This window comes from Anastrepha obliqua, chromosome 2, assembly GCF_027943255.1.
Source record: "Anastrepha obliqua isolate idAnaObli1 chromosome 2, idAnaObli1_1.0, whole genome shotgun sequence".
NCBI lineage: Eukaryota > Metazoa > Arthropoda > Insecta > Diptera > Tephritidae > Anastrepha > Anastrepha obliqua.
Window position 1 is genome coordinate 72,749,061 of NC_072893.1, and position 17,858 is coordinate 72,766,918.

General features: G+C 34.5%; 1 protein-coding gene across 1 annotated transcript; it reads left to right on the forward strand.

Moving 5' to 3' along the window:
- The first annotated feature begins 259 nt into the window (after positions 1 to 259).
- LOC129238202 (uncharacterized) lies at positions 260 to 17,649 on the forward strand. The gene is made up of 8 exons (XM_054873244.1): positions 260 to 1,147; positions 7,060 to 7,167; positions 7,417 to 7,779; positions 7,899 to 7,967; positions 8,666 to 8,731; positions 16,865 to 16,942; positions 17,012 to 17,071; positions 17,287 to 17,649. Exons 1-8 carry the CDS (start codon positions 260 to 262, stop codon positions 17,647 to 17,649), a joined length of 1,995 nt encoding a protein of 664 aa, XP_054729219.1.
- Positions 17,650 to 17,858: the final 209 nt, after the last annotated feature.

Genomic DNA, 17,858 nt, shown 5'->3' on the forward strand with positions numbered 1-17,858 from the left:
TTTGTGGCGCCTAAATTATAGCTTCCGCCTGTCTTTTACGTATACGAATGTACTTGTATAGTACATAAGACCATACCTATATAGTCGCACATGTTGCATGATTAAAGAAACGTCCAACTATTAGCCAAAATGATGCGCTTCATTGCACCGCACCCACTAAGCGTAGGAGATGCAGTGGTCATATAAATTGACTTGCTGAAAGCCGCACTAATTTAGTGCCGGTGCATTGAAGAATAGTCGTGGTCATTTCAAATATTTTATGGTAATATCAGAAGGGATAATTACGCCTCAGCTTAATCCTTCAGATTTCCTACGTGTATTCGAAAAAATTGCAAAAATCGCGCGTCCTACCGCCACGCAATCGCTAATAGGCGCACTATTGCGTTACTGGCGCAAAATGCGAAAACCCTTTCTTGTCGTAGTTGTAGTGCTACTGATAGTCCTGACGCAGGTTATCATTAGTGCGCCGGTTCGCAAGTCCATGCGCATCCAGCTGAATGCTGATTACTTACGCGCCATGGGTGCCTACAAGCGTCTCGAGTCACGGTTTCCTCGCGAAGAGCTACAAGTCATCACCACCATTGCAATTTTGAATGGAGCACAACACGCGGAACAGCAAATGGAACGTAATCTAGTAGCGATCGTTCGGGAACTCCTGTTTGGGGCTGCTGAGTTAAGTGATGATGAGCTCGTCGCTAAAGTTGAAAATATCGAAAAGCAATTGGTGCGCGATCATCGAGCGCTCCTGATACTTACAAGTGCAATGGATTTGGTGACGGGTGCAAAGGATGTGTACGATTTCAAGTCTGATATGCAGCAAACTCTACAACAAATACGTAGACACTCCGAGGGTGAAAAAGAGGAGAGCGATTCATCGCAGGCCACCGAAGTGCCTAACAAGATTAGTGAAGCAAGCACTGCGGCAGAGCGATTAGCGGCGTTGCGACGCCTAATAACGCAAAAAGTACGCGCAATGAAGACGTTAGTGGAAGAGAAGGTGACACACACACTGGACTACCTAATAGCAGAGGCAAATGAAGGTAGCCTCTTAGAGCAGGCCAGCAAGAAAGTGGTGCGGAAGCGAAATGTGGAAGAAGTACGCGAGGTGCCGGCTGAGGTGCGCATGATTAAGTCAATTTTGACGGAGGTGAATAATATACAATATGTGGTTCGGATTATTTAAAAAAAATATAATAAGAAACTAAATTAAGTGAAAAGAATAATAAGTAATAAAAAAAATGTTCTTTAAAATAAAAAAAATAAAAGGATATAAAGCAAAATAAAATTCAAAATAATAAAATGAGTAATAAATAAAATAAATAATAATAATAATAAACAAATAAAATAATGAATAAAAAAACTTGAGAAACCAAAATAATAAATTAAAATAAAGCAAAATTAATAGAGGTATAAAAAAATTTAACTACTCAAATCATTGTTGTCAAATCACGATACTCGCTAAAGCATAAATCTGACAAATACAAAAAAAACTTCATTGAGAGTTCAACCAGCGATAGGAAATGTACTCAAAGTCAGAACAGAAATAGAACTGCTAACAGAACAGAACAGAAATTTCAACCTGTAATTAGTAAACACTTCCTTGCTACCCTTGAAGAAAAACTCGCATCTACTAGCATTTTCGACGATATAATTGTCATTTATCCCCTTTATTAGGTGTTTGATCGATCTCTTCTTCTTTATATTTGTGATGTTATCTTGATATTTTTCCACAAATGTGACCTATAGGTTTAAGGTTTAAGCTCACTCCGAAGGGTAGATGGTCTTTTATGACAGATCTACTTGAAGCTCTCGACTTCATTACAAACCTGAGTAAAATGAATACAGCCAACATAAGAAACGACCCAATCAAAAAATCCCTCAAAATAATGTAAAAAATGAAAGCAATTGAACAGAATGATACCAAACTCACGACTGATACTTACAAATTAACCACACAAAAACACCGGCAAAATATTTCTTATTACTGAACAACAACTAAAACACCAGACTAGATGTCGTGAGAATTGAGCGACTCCAGCTAGCACAAAAAATTTGACCCATAAACCTCATATGACAAAATCGAACCCTATATCCTGCCAGTGCATCTCAAACACAAGTCCCTACATCCTCCAAACCTGTCCAAATTACTCCTTTCCTAAAAACAAAATCTTCGATAATTGAAATCCATAACTTTTTTTATCAAATTTCTCCGCAAATCTCATTTAGTAACCAAATTCCTAAAGTACACAGACTTATACCACCAGATATAGTCAAAACAATTGTATTTAAAAAGGTATTCCTTACTTAAAATTTATTTTTTCCTAATATCCAAATATTCTTTTTTCCAAATATGTACATAGCTTTAAGTTTCTCATAGTTACTTGAAAATTTTCATTTATAAGATAACCAATAAAAGTAAATCAAGTAAAAATAAAACAAATTAAATAATAAAATTTATTTAAATGAAATAAAATTCAAGTAAATAACGGAAAGTCAAAAAAGTGACTAAAACTAATATAAAATAAAAAGAAATACAGAAAATAAATAAACGAAATAAAATGAAACGCAATAAACTAAAATACAATAAAAAATAATATAATAATAAAGTAAAGTGAAATAAACTAAACTAAAAAAATAAAAAATTAAAATAAAAAATAAAAGTAATTAAAGTCAAATAAGGAAATAAAATCAACAACAACAAAAAAAAAGATCAAACTAACTAAAATAAGTCAAATGAAAATAAAATAAGTAACACAATATAGAATCAAAGTTAAACAAAAATGATAGTTATTAATTTAGACTAATTTAGGTTCAATTGAAATAAATAACAAAAATTGACAAAAAATTAAATAAAATAAAAAAATTAAAATGACCAAACAAAAAATCAAGTTTAAAAATTATAATAAACTAATGAAATAGAACGAGGAACCCATTCTTAGAGCAATCAAACGCAGAAAGTGGTGATTGATAGGTCACACACTGAGGAAACCACCAGATAGCATCACGAGGATGGCACTGGACTGTAACCCGCAAGGGAGCAGAGGTCGAGGTCGATCCAAAAACACTTGGAGAAGGCCGATGCTGCGCGAACTAGCAGATGTCGCCATCTCATGGGACAGTGCAAAAACAACAGCAGAGAATCATGTACGATGGAAGAGTCTTGTCGAGGCCCTATGCTCCCGAGAGGAGTGAACAAGGAGAAAAAAAAATATAGGTTGGCAAAAAAGTCTTGCGGTATTTTTATTGAATTTTCAATTGTTCATAAAATTGGTTATAATAATGCGATTTAAGTCAAATATGCGCCGTTTTGTTCGATGACGAGTTCCCAACGAGATGCCAACTTCATAATGCCCCTCTTATAGAAGCTCGCTTCTCTATTGTCAAAAAACTCGGAGAGCCAATTTTCACAGGACTCTCTTGTGGACAACTTCCGACTACCAAGCTCGTTCGCCATGGACAGAAATAGGTGGTAATCACTTGGTGCGAGATCCGGACTATACCGTGGATGCAAAAGAACCTCCCATCCGAGCTCCCGGAGCTTCTGGCGTGTCACCAAAGATGTGTGTGGCCTGGCGTTGTCCTGATGGAAGACAATTCGGCCTCTGTTGATCAAAGATGGCCTCTTCTGCATGAGTGCTTTCAAGCGGTCCAGTGTTGGCAGTACAGGTCCGAATTGAGCGTTTGGCCATAGGGGAGCAGCTCATAGTGGATGATTCCCTGCCAATCCCACCAAACACACAGAAGAACCTTCCTGGCCCTCAATCCAGGCTTGGCCACCGTCTGGGCAGCTTCACCGCTTTTCGACCACGACCGTTTGCGCTTCACGTTGTCGTAAGTGACCCACTTTTCATCGCCAATCACTATTCGCTTCAAAAACTGGTCGATTTTGTTGGAATTCAGAAGCGATTCGCATGCATCCATACGGGCAAAAATGTTTTTTTGCGTCAAGTCGTGTGGCACCCATACATCGAGCTTCGTTTTGAACCCAAGCTTCTTCAAAAGGTTTATAACGGCCCAGCTCTTGGCCGATGCTACGGCTGCTACTATGCCGGTCTCTTTCGATCAATTCAGCGATTTTATCGCAATTTTCGACGACAGTCCTTCCGGACCGTGGCGCATCTTCGATCACCTCTGCACCAGAATGAAAACGTTGAAACCATCGATGTGCGGTGGAAATGGAAACTGTATCGGGTCCATAAACTGCACAAATTTTATTGACAGCATGAGATGCATTTTTGCCTTTATCGTAGTAGTACTGTAAAATATGCAGTATTTTCTCTTTATTTTGCTCCATGTTTGCGACGCTATAACTCACGAACGACTAAAAGCAAATAACAATTAATCAAGCACGTGTTAGCACGTGAAAAGAGCTTTCCAAAAAGCTCTAGCGTGAACAGATGCGACGAATACAACTAGAACTACTCACTTGCAAAGACAAGCTTGCGGAAATACCGCAAGACTTTTTTCCCAACCTTTATTATAAACTAAAATAATATAGACAAAATAACACAATATAAAATAAAATAAATTAAAAAGAAATAAAACGAAAATAAAATAAAGAACATGAAATAAAACAAAAACAAATAAAATAAAATGAAATAAAATAAAATAAAATTGGTGGGAGAGGAATCATTAATATAGCGCGTCTACACTTCTCGCAAACTTTAAAGCTACGTACATATTTTCTAAGCAGCGAGTCCCATCTATTTAAAGCTATAGCTATGGCAGATAACGGCTTTACCCCGCTAAGTCTGATGGACCAGGATTTCCCAGTACCTGAGGGGGTTAAATCCCCAGCAGAAATGATCGCAGCATGGAAGGCAAAAACAATACACGGTGCCCATCCGCATGATCTCGAAATGGAATGGATAGACGCACAATCATCCAATTTATGGTTGAAAAAAGGAAAGCTATTTTCTGAAACAGAAGGTTTCGCAATCGCTATCCGAGACCGAGTTATTCCAACAAGGAATTTCCGAAGGTCGATACATGGCGAGGCAATAGAAGATAGATGCCGAAGGTGCGGCATTTACGGCGAAACAATCGACCATGTAATTGCTGGATGTAGTGTACTTGCCCCCCGTGAATATGTCATGAGACATAACAATATAGCAAAGATCCTCCACCAACAACTTGCGATAAAACACAGTCTCTTACAAGAAGAAGTCTTGTATTTTGAATATGAACCAAAGGCAATATTGGAAAATGCGAGTTTTAAACTGTACTGGGACAGATTTATATCCACAGATCAAACAGCAGCTGCCAACAAACCTGACATTATCTTGTTCGACAAGACAAATAAAACGATCGAAGTAATCGATATAGCGGTGCCCCTTAATCGCAACACACAAAGCACATACTCCACCAAAGTATCGAAGTATGCAGCTTTGGCCATAGAGCTTAAACGGATGTACAAAGCGAGGGAAGTGAATATAATACCAATAATTATATCTTCCACTGGATTAGTGCCTAAGCATTTAAAAAAAAACTTGAAGAAGTATGACTGCCAACACCTCTTAGAAGACATGCAGAAGTCGACCATACTGGACACATGTGCAATAGTTCGTAGGTTTTTAAATATTTAAGCAATAGCAATCGCATGGGCGTAGAACTTGGACTACGCTCCACCAGAGCACAATCCCTTGAAAATTTTATCCGGGATGTGTAATCTCCGGCAATAGCCGAGATGGATTAAGCTCAAATAAAAAAAAATAAAATAAAATAAAATAAAATAAAAAGAAATAAAGCGAAACAAAATAAATAAAAAAACGGACAAATAATAAAAAAATTTAAAATAAAAGTATGTGTTATTTATATGAAGCTAAATAAGATAAAAAAAGACATGTAATTAAATAAAATAAATCAAAATAAAATAAATAAAAAAAAACTAAATAAAATAAAATAAAAATAAAATAAAATAAAATAAAACAAGATAAATGTAAATATAAAAAAAATTAAAACCAAATGAATGAGACCAAATGCAATTAAATGTGAAAATAATTGAATTCGTTTAAAATAAATTCAGTTCAGGTAAATAACGTAAACTAAGGAAATGGACAAAAAGTAAAGAAAGTAAAACTAAAACATTAAAATAAAATAACATGAAATAAAGTAATATAAATAAAATAAAGGAAGGACAGTAATAAATATAAAATAAAAGAATAAAGTAAAATAGAATTGAACAAATTCAATTTAAATAAAATAAAATAATTCCGTTAAAATCAAATGACAAATTTAAATATTAGAATAATCTAATTAATTGTAATTAATTAACTTAAAATGGAAAAAATTATAAAACTAACAAATGAAGTAAAATAAAAGTTAATTAAAATAAAATTGTATCAAAAATAAAATAAAATAAGAAAAGTGAATTTGACTTAACTAAATAACATGAAGGAAAAAATTGGTCAGAAATTAAAAAAAATGATAAGAAATTAAATACAATTATATAAAATTAGAGAAAATGGAACGAAATAAATTAAAATAAAATGAGTCGAAATTAAATTAAATTAAATAATGTAAAGTAAAATATGGAGAAAAAATAATTAAAAATAAGAAAAAAATGTACTTATATAAAGTAAACCAAATAAATTAAATAAATAAATTAAATAAATAAATAAGATAAAATAAAAAATAATAAGAATTAAAAAAGGAATATTAAAAATAAAAATTAAATAAACTATAGTAAGACAAATAAAATACAATAAATGAACAATAATGAAGTAAAAGAAGAATATAAAATGCTATTTTGTAAAACAAAATTAAATAAAATATATAAAGAAATAAAATAAAATTAATTCGAAATAAATTACATAAAATAACGTGAAGTAAAAAATGTAAAATATGGTAAGAATTCAAAAATATTATATAAAATAAGATACAGCTTGATAAAACGAAAAAAATAAAATACGAATGAAAAAAATTTTAAATAAAGTAGAATAAGTAAAGCGGAATAAAAGAATACCATAAAAATATTAATAAAGTAATAATAAAATAAAATAGAATAAAACTTTTCAAAAATATTTGTGACTTTCAAAGGCTCGCCTTTTTCAATCCCAGGAGGACTTCCGTAACAATCTGGTAGACACACGACTTGAAATGAGAAATAATGAGCTCTTCGACGATTCGCTGGAAGATAATTTTGAAGCGCAATCGAAGGATAATAAAGTGAGTGCCGAAAAGGTCTATATACAAATACCTACATACATGTGAATGAACCGTCCAGCCCGTTATTGTTTGTTTAGTAGTTTTTGTGGCTTGTTTCGCTTATACTAACCAATTTCAAAGCATATGACTGCAAAAGAAAATACCATATATACACAACCACTAAAGATGCATATAAATCATACATACATAACCTTTTATGAAAACAACAAATTTAATCATTTAATTTTCAATTTCAATTCAACATTAAAGTCTAAGATTGTAATTGCAAATCGCAGCGATAGCAGTAGATCTCAAAAACAAAGCACTGATCCAACAGTAATAACAACAACTGCGACAACAACAACAACAACAACATTACGTGCGGCAAGAGCGACAAAAACGCTCAATACCCGAACAGCAGTCACCCAATCTACTCCAATTGTGAGCCCCAATACAACAACTATCTTCATTAATTCCACAATCGAGGTAGATGGACTGAAGTTGGATAAACAGCAGGAAAGCACCTCCTCACTTGCAGCTCTCGAAGAAGATGAAGATTTTCCAGATGCTCCACCACCACCAGATGGTGCTGGTGGTGGCGGTCTGGTGGGAATTATTAGCAGTTTGAGTGGAGTAAGTAAGCCAAGGTGGGAAATTTATACATTCCTTATATTAAAAAAAAAAAGAAAATGTGAGATGCAAAAATTCTACGTAACTGTATGTAACTGTTTATATGCTCCTTAACTTTGTAGGGCGAAGGTGGCTCGGATATTGGCGCTTTAATTGGAGCTTTAACTGGCGTCATTTCAACTTTGTTTGGGGTGAGTATATGGGATGAAAGCAAAGTAAAAAATGAGTACATGGAATTCTCTATTTATAAAGTGTGCGAAAAACGATTTGTCCAAAAATAATTTTTTTTAAAACTTAAACTAAAAATTAAAATAGAAATAAGTGGTTTAAAAAGACTTATCTTCAGGCTCGTAACTTCATATTTATTACCTACATTAACCGTAAGCCCATGAAAAATATTGAGGTCTTTCCCAAAATTTCTGTTCTCTTAAAAGAAATGACTTCCATTAATGAATGTGACATGTCACATGTTTTAGTGAAGTTGGACTAATAAATTCTATAGTTGTTAGTTTGCATAGATTGTTGACATCTTCATTACCAAATTGAATCTATAAGCTATTTTGATTATCACACACATTATATAACAATTGGTGCTTACAATGTTTATTTGATGCTTGACCGAGTTTTATGCTACCTACGAACGAGAGATTTTTTTTTTTTTATTTATGAGGAGCTTTTTGATGTCAGAAATACTCTCGGTTGTTTGTCATTTAGTATTTCGAGCCCAAGGTTTCGAAGCCGGGCAATGGTCACTTATTGTAGTATCCAACTAATCTAATTATTACGCAAGTTTTATTAGTAAGAGAAAGGAATCCCACATATCTTAAATTTATATTTCTTAATATATTTTATTTGTATAACCTTCGTTTAACATTTTCTTTTATTCCAGCCAGGCGGCTTAGATATCGAGTCCCTAATCAGCACAGCTACATCACTAATTTCCGGACTGTTAGCGGTAAGTAAAAATAGCTATCACGCATTGAAATTAAAAATAGTATATTTTTTATTTTTATTAATATAGTACAAATAAATGTGAGTATATATTGGGTTGGGGAAAAAGAAATGCCGTATTTGTGACCGAAATTTGACGCTTTATTTAACGTACTTAGAATTATCCGATTCAAGCCAAATATGCCCCGTTTTGTTCGCAACCTTGTTGCCATTTAGAAGGCAACTTCATTATCCTCCCTTTATAAACCCCCCTCCTTATTTGCAAAAAACTCTGACAACCAGTTTTCGCAAGCCTCTTTTGAGGCCAACTTGGTATCACCAAGGGCGTCTTGCATGGACCGGAAGAGATGATAGTCACTTGGTGCCAGGTCCGGACTAAATGGTGGGTGCGATAGGACATCCCATCCGAGCTGCCGTAGCTTCTGCTGGGTCATCAAAGATGTGTGAGGACGAGCGTTGTCCTGGTGGAACACAACACCATTCCCATTGACCAATTCTGGCCACTTCTGGTCAATCGCCTGCTTCAAGTTGCTCACAGTAGAGTACCGAATTAAGAGTCTGGCCATAGTTGAGCAGCTCATAGTGGATAATTCCCTTCCATTCCCACCAAACACACAGCAAAACCTTCCTGGCGGTCAATCTGGGCTTGGCGATGGTTTGGGCTGGGTTGCCGTTTCTCGACCACGGTATTTTTCGCTTGGCGTTGTCGTACGTGATCCACTTTTCATCGCAGTCACCATCCGCTTCAAAAATGGGTCAAGTTCGTTCCGTTTTAGCAAAGAATGGCAAGCGTTGATTCGGTCCAAGAGATTTTTTTGCGTCAACACGTGTGGCACCTAAACATCCAGCTTTTTAGGGAGTCCAATCTTCTGCAAATGGTTCCAAACGGTTTTGTGGTCTACACCTAGTTTCTGACTAATCGAGCGAATGCTCACATGCCGGTCTCTTTGGATAATTTCAACAATTTTATCAGTGTCTAAGACTATTGGCCTACCAGTACGGGGTGCATCTTCGACATCTACTACAGCAGAACGAAATCGATCGAACGACCGCTGTGCTGTGCGAATCGTTACAATATCAGGCCCATAAACTTCACAGATTTTTGCCGCCGCCTTCGTTGTATTTTTACCTCTACGGTAGTAAAAACGTAAAATATGACGAATTTCTTGCTGGTGACTCCATCTTTGACGCGCTATAACTTAAGACTGAAACGTACGACAAATCGCTGTTTAGTGTGACCCGATGCAATAAGTACAACGCAAGATATGTTTAAATGTCCCGCTCAATTGACAAAATACGACATTACTTTTTCCCCAACCCAATATATATGTAAATGTAAGTGAAAGACAGAAATACTCGACTATCCTTATAGAAAATTATATAAGTAGTAAATTATTTTATAAAACTGTAGAATTTTTTTTAATTAGACACAACAAAATTTTCTTGAAACTTATTTTTTATTCATTTATAATCTATAACATTTATGTTTCGAATCCAATATACATTAAATGTCCACTTCGACTCCTGTGGCAACGAAGGATGCGCACATGAAAATTTTTCTTGGTTTTTGGCATAATATGTCATACATAAAGCATATGATTTAGTAGCTCGACCAAACACCTAATCAAAGTGTACCCGCCAATTATTTATTTATTTTCTTTGTTCCATTAAGATTTACCTAAGCTGGACCGATTAATTATTTGCGCGGAAGTATTGTAATTTTCAGCACTGATAACTGCTGTTCTAATATTTGTTATACTTCGGTTTTTGTAATAATTTCACGTTCACCGATTAATAAGAATATAATTTCAGGTATTTTTCATTCAATGTTAATTACTCGCAACACTCGCTTCTAATGTTTCTTTGGCTTCTACACAGTTTTAACAGAAAATACCTCAAAAACTAGTGTTTTGTGTGAATAAAAAATAAATAGATTTTTTTTGAATATTCGCATAAAAAAATTGAAAAATTTTATTAACATAATAAAAATAATGTTACTTGCGAAAAAAATTTTTGAACGTAAATGAGTTAATTTTCCATGAAATGAAAAGGATGAACAAATATATTTGCATTGATGCCTTAAAAATCTAAATCGGTCGGAAAGCTTCATAAAAATCTAAGTCCGGCAAAAGTTGGCTGAGTTATTCCAGTTTATTATAAACCAATCTGCTCCGTCGCTCCTTAATCATCTCGCCTTTTTGGCAGAGGAAGAAGTCCAATAGTGTCAAATCGCAGGATCTCAGATGTCATTTGATTTTATTGTTTTGTGATCTAATGCATCCTGGGAACTTTGGTTACAATAAGGCCATTGCTTCATGTGCTGTGTGGCAAGTGACATCGTCCTATTGAAATTACACATTGGGCAAATGTATGTTATCCAATTTAGGCTATAAAAAGTTAGTTAGCGTGTCACGATGTTTGCCGTTCATTGTAACTGCACTTTTCGAAGAAGTATGGTCCGATGACTCCGCCGGCACAAAAGACGCCGAAAATATTGACTTATTGCGGGTGCACAGTTTTTTCTTGAATAATATGCCGATTTCGCAAACGTTGTTGCACTTCTTCCATAAGGACTATTTTCGTAAGTTGATTGGATCACTTTTACTCGTTGTTCAACTGAGTATCACTCCATGTCCAAACTTGCCAAAACCTGCAGTACCAGTTGTTTGAAAAAAAAAGTCAAATATCTGCATCAACTTTGAACTAACCTATATATCAAATGTGTGTAAACCACAGGATTGAAATAAATATATTATAAGGGCAGGCGAGTATTTCTGCCAATTACGAGTAAATGCTTATATTCACAGTGTTTGTGGCTTCGATAGCGTCACTGAGGTTTTTGACAAATACTTTCGTAGAATATTTCAGTCCTCAAATGTAATATGTAAAAGGTCTTATTGGAATTTTCTAAAAAAAGGGTCAATCGACACGTAAAACAAAACTAGCGGTTAACAAAGATCACTTTGAAATGCTATTATAAAATAATACAATACCAAAAATATTTCTGTCACAAATCGACTTAACACACTTTGTACAAGCAATGAAAAAATTTGTATGACTAAAATTCGCATTTCGCTACTGATTAACTTCTGAGTAATTTGAAAAAAAAAAAAAACTTTGTGAACGATAATAATCATTTTTATTTAAAATACTTATGTATACATTTGCCATGACGTGCATGCTCATTGCGGCTTCGCACGGTGACACTTACGTTAGGGGACTTAGTGTTAATGACTCTGATGCACAGATGCAATTGAATTTTAGGAATGGCCTGAGTTATATTAACCTTGAAGCTATCGGTCGATTGCAACTTATTAGCACAGATTTGTGGCTTTAGAAAACACGACATGAAGAAGTCTGAGGGGGTTAAATGGCACGATCTTGGTTACCATTTCAAATCACGAGAGATATATCACACGAGATATATTCATATTCTCAATTTATATTCATATTCTCAATCTATTGTGGCAACGCCATGTGCCGCATTACCGAAACCACATCTTTTTCTCATTCATGTCAGTCAATTTGGGGCAAACAAAATTAATTATCACCAATCTGTAGCGCACGCCAGTAACTGTGATGATCTCACCAAGGTTGTTCTTGTTAAATCTGCACCAAATAGAAACTTTTTTGTGGATGCTTAGCCACCTGGTTAACTTCGTGTGGACTTAAATCGTCGCATATATGGCAATCTTGCTAGCCATGCATCCAAGAATACGTTTTGTTTTGTTTGTGATGTTTTCAAGTGCGCAATATTTTCTCCAACGACCATACATTTTGATAATAAATTTCATCACTTACAATTACTGCTCAATTGTGGAACTTGCCCTGCTGGTCTGCTATTAGTGACTAAAAACCTGATTTGACAAGGGGTACCAAAAGAACCTGGCTGATACAGATAGTTAATATCGGCAAGTCCCTCTGTATGGTGTATGCATCGAAATTTCTTAGCTGAGCTCTCTTATTTATCGAGGGTGCAAGAAAGCAAACTATGTCGCTGCTTCTAAACTGCATTATATGTTCGTAAACATAAAAAAAATAAAGGTGCCTATGCCATATTTTCCCCCTTTTAATAGTAAACAAGCAAAAACTCGGCATATGCTGCTCTACCGTTAAATCAAACTTTTGTAATCCTTTACTGAATGTGGGCCCATATATGGTATTACAGTTTTCACTCAGTTTTATTTCCTAATTAACCGTTATAAAATAATTCAAACTCTTTTAATCCATTAAATATATATTTAGGGACAATAAAACGCAAAAAACGTGTCCATGATTTTATGACATTTCGATATCACCCGACTTTTGTGCGAGTGGAGCATAGTAGCCTGGCTGTTACGCATGTATCTTCATCTCTCCATGACCTATTGGTCTCTTGGGTAATGTTGTTTTTTATTATTATTTTACTCGTGGCCAAAGGTATTCCAATGGTACTTTTATCACGGAACAGTTGAAGAGCAGTACCTTTTCTGGCTAGCTCATCATAGATTTTTAGCCACTGCTTTTATGGCTAGAACCTCTGCCTGATAGACGCTGCAGTAGTCTGGTAGTCGAACGGATAGTTCTAGTCCTAATTCCTTCGAGAAAACTCCGTAGCCAACCTTATCGTCTAGCTTGGAACCATCTGTATAAAAATTTAATTAATGCGAGTAAATACTTTTAACAAAAAAAAAAAAACATTTTCATGGAGTGGATATACTCATCTGTCTCGATGGATAATAATTTTTTCACTTTTCAACTGTTTTCCATAATTAACAACTAGTTTTTATATATGGCTCCGTAAAAAAAATAAAACTTTTTCTTTTTTTTTTTTCATTAATTAAATGAAGCTTTTTCAATCGTAAAAATTTGTTTTTTTCAACACTTTATTGATTCATGTAGTAAAGGGTTAATCTAAAGCCACGTTCATGGCCGCAGAACTCTTGTCAGTAATTTTCTCACCCTGTCTCACTCAGATTTCTACAAAAGTGTGTAGAACACTTTTTGTTCGGATCAATTTGACTTTTGCTCTCTGTTCGAACCAAAAATAATAAATTACAAGATTGAGACATCGGATAGAGTGTGTCTGGCTGTGATAAAGCAGTATAATAAACAAGAAAGTGAATGTGACTGTAGGGGAAACTTGCTCGTGAATAATAATAGAATTCAATTATTATGTCAGCAAATCAACTGATTATGTCAAATTCACTAAAAGAGCAGAATATCAGTTCGCGGATGTTGCCACTTTCATTATTCTTTCCAGCAAGCGCACTAACGATTTGGCTATTAGGAATCGCCACTATTTCTTTTTTTATGTGTTTGGTAGCAATTTGATTGTATCAAAATCAAAATTTCGTATGCTGGTCACAGCCTGTTGATTTCAACAAGTGCGGAGAACCGCACTTCAGTATTCCCTCTGAAAAAAAAAACTGTATGAGAGTAATTAAAAAGCGGTCCATACACGAACAATGACCGAACTTTTCCCAGCAGATATAGAAACCAGAAAAATTTTGCATATTTACCTTTCTGGCTTATTCACGCTTACCCCGCTTAGTGGGTTTACATACAGAGAGCAATATTTTGGAAAAAGTGTTGTTTTTTATTTTTAAAGGATTTAATAGTAAAGGGAAATAATTTTTAAATATTATTAATGCAAAGTGGTAATAAACGTTTCAAAATTTCCTAGCAGAAAGGAACAGAACTCCAAGCGGTAGACTTAGTTTTGACTTGTTGGTGTTTACAAATTAATTTCATTTATTTTTAGTAAGAGATAAGCTTTATAATATAGGGGTTTTCAGTAAGAGCGCTTCAACTTTTGAACTTTTTTGAATAAAACACAAACGGTTTGACTTTTTTAACTAATTTTTTTTTTTACTATCGAGTTTGAACATATACATTTAAGTATGAAATTCGATTTCTTTCGCATGACCTCCGCGTGCACGTTTTACGAAGTCCAATCGTTGAACCCAATTTTCGACCACTCTTTTGCATAAATCGGCCGAAATTCCAGCAATTTCGCGTTCAATATTGGCTCTGAGCTCACAAACCGTCGCCGGCTTGTTACTGTAGACCAATGACTTCACATAACCCCAAAACGGGACGGCTTGTTAAATGGACCGTAAAATGGCCGTAATGCTCTTAAAGTAGCAGGAACAGAACGATTATTTTCATAAAAAATTTGCACGATTTGCAATCGTTGCTCAAGTGTGTAGCGTTCCATGATGAAATGTGTACTAATGAAGTTTACAAATGACAAGCGAAAAATAAAAAATATTGCGTCGTTCGCCCTCCCTATCGGAAAAAAGTTGAAGCGCACCTATTAAAAAACCCTATACAAAACTCTCAGTGCAAATCTGTGTGTAGTTATTTCCAAATAAATATATTCAGGATCTTTTTTTAATGAAAAGTTGGAGATATAATCAAAAAAAAAATTAAAAAAATATATATTTATGGTTCATTTTGATTCAAATTCAGAGCGTACGCGTAAATAGCAAATTTTTTTTAATCTTCCTATTCCTTTCAAAGTTTTAATAATTTAAGAAAATAATTTATAAATTTGATTATGGCAGAATGATAGTAAATACCCTATAGTTGTATAGCAAAACAACGGTGCCTCTATTCGTTCAGTCATTTGTTTTTTGTTGCAGTTTGAATATTAATTTTACGCTTTTTAACACATTTTGACTAACATACACGCCTTTGCTTGCAGTAAATTTATAGATCGAATGTTAGATAAAATGATAGAAAAGAAGCTTCCAAAAAGGATTATCTTTAAAATAAATAGAATCCCGTGCAAATCGGAGCGTCCTGTGAATAGATATTAGCGTACATACCTGTTTTAACACTTTATGTAATAAGATGTATGCTTTAGCAAAATCAGACAGTTATCTATAGTATTATTTTAAAACATGGCGATTATTCTGACTAAACTACAATATGTACAGATATGAAATATATGTATATCAAAAGAAAGGTTTTGATGAGCATATTTCCGGAAAATTATAAAAATTAAAATTGGTTAATTTGTTCATGAAATATTTGCGTGTAAAGTTATCAAGATTTTCATATTGATAATAGCGACGTCTATGCAAAGCGGGTTGACACACAAATATACGCATATATATGAGTACGTTTGCTTTGTTTAGCTCTCTTTCTAGTGAGCACAGCATTGTATGGGCAAAGAACTCTTTAATTGTTTTGTTTTGTCCTCTTTACTAATAAATATGTATTCATGAACATAGTCCCAAAGGGTGCTGCGAATTTTTTTTTTTAATTTTGTTGTGTTGGCAATAATTGGTATGAATTGACAATTGACTTGAAATTTGTCAATTCACTTAAAACAACGGTAACAGTGCAAATTAGAAAGAGTTTTGGACAGACGCAAAATATAATTTATTTTAAGAAAAAAGTACATCCATATTTAGTTTTAAAATATGCCTAGAGGACGACCAAGAAGAGTTCGTAGAAGAGTTCCTACTTTAAGTGGAGGAATAGAGCAGGTAAGTAAGTGATAAATGTTTGAAACATCACGTATTGGATATGATTGGTAGAAGCATCCACTTTTGTTTTCGTTCATATACTATATGGTACAATTGAACTACAATATATAAACGTATGTATGTATTTACAAATTTTGTGTGCGTTTGATCCTTTTTGCAAAACTCAAAATTTCAAATAGTTTTAAAAAATGAGAAGAGAGAGACAAAAAATGTTATATGCATAAGTTCTTGCATATTACATATGAATCAAAACATACACTTTTCTAATCATCATAACTTTTAATATATAAAAGTGTCACATATGCTGTTTACTTTCCGTGGGGAAAAAGCCCACCTGATTTTCGGGGGTTACATACTAGTGTTCTATATTTTAAAGCATAATTAAATGCAAATAAATTTGTATTTTTTTCTGTTACTTACTTACTTTTATTTTACATTTCGAACTACTGTTAGGGCAAGCGAATGCTACGACTGCTAATGCATTCGATGTAGCTCTTACCACAAGAGCAAGACTCATGACAAGAGTCGTTCGAACCACAAGACTTAATAATTTAATTAATTCCAAAAAAATGTAAACTAAGTTATGTTAACAAATATTTGATATCATTTTTTTCTGTAAAATAGTAAAAAACTAATTTTCTTTTAAAAAATTCCTACAGGGCAACAAAAACTTCGGCACAGTGCTCGGCATTTATATAGGCACTGCATTCGATGGTCTGTCTGGCGGTGGTGGTGCGGTACATATCAGAAATTTACTATCTCTAAATTATTTGAAAAATTTATAAAAACTATTAAAATTTTTTTAGGTGAACAATGGACAATTTCTCGGAAATCTGCTCGGCACAGTTTATGCCCAACTCAGCGCAGTACTTATTATTCAGTTTTTAAATTTATTCTCTAATAATTTATTTTGGTTGCATGCCATTCAAACTCTAGTGCTTGACACTAATCCATAATTGTAAATAATCGCACGTCCATATGAATAACACTTGCGCCTAATTCTATAGAAACCAGCTATTTTGAAAAAGTTTACACTTTCGCATTAAATATTTTTCAATCCTACACTTTCCTTCTTCACTAGGACCCCGAAGACGACGACTTGCGTCCCAACCCATTACTCTTTGCACGCAATCTCATTAGCAGCTTTATGGAAGCGAAAAACCGCAAGGAGTCCGACGAGGAGGGTGACGATGAGCGTCGCTCTGATTCACCACAAAAACATGGCGATAAACATAAGGGAGATGCGGGCGGTGGCTCTGATTCGGGTGGCTTCATCAAACACATAGCTTCGCATATAGTTGGCAGTCTTGTGAGTCTGCTGTTGAATGCTTCGTTGGGTGCTTCCGGAGGCGCATCACATGCCTCCGCTTCGTTGTTCGGCAGCTCGAGCCATAAAAGTGGTGGCGGCGGAGGAGGAGGTGGGGGCGGTGGACATAAGTATTAAGCGCTGTGCTGAGTGTGCTACTTTTTTAACTTTTTTTCAATGGGTGGGACTGCTGTAAAATTTGTTATTGTTGTTGTTGTTTTTGTTGTTGTGTGTGCAGCAACACGATTTGGCATTAGTGGGATTATGAAACGTAATTGTTAATTTAAGTTCCGTGTATATTTTATTATTTTTTGTGCGGTTCATTTACTACGCCTTTTTTGTATTTT

Coding starts and splice junctions, on each gene's coding strand:
- LOC129238202 (XM_054873244.1), top strand. CDS start 260: ATGGTAATATCAGAAGGGATAATTACGCCTCAGCTTAATCCTTCAGAT. Junction 7,968..8,665: donor TCATTTCAACTTTGTTTGGG/GTGAGTATATGG, acceptor CTTTTATTCCAG/CCAGGCGGCTTAGATATCGA. Junction 17,072..17,286: donor TTTATGCCCAACTCAGCGCA/GTACTTATTATT, acceptor CTTCTTCACTAG/GACCCCGAAGACGACGACTT.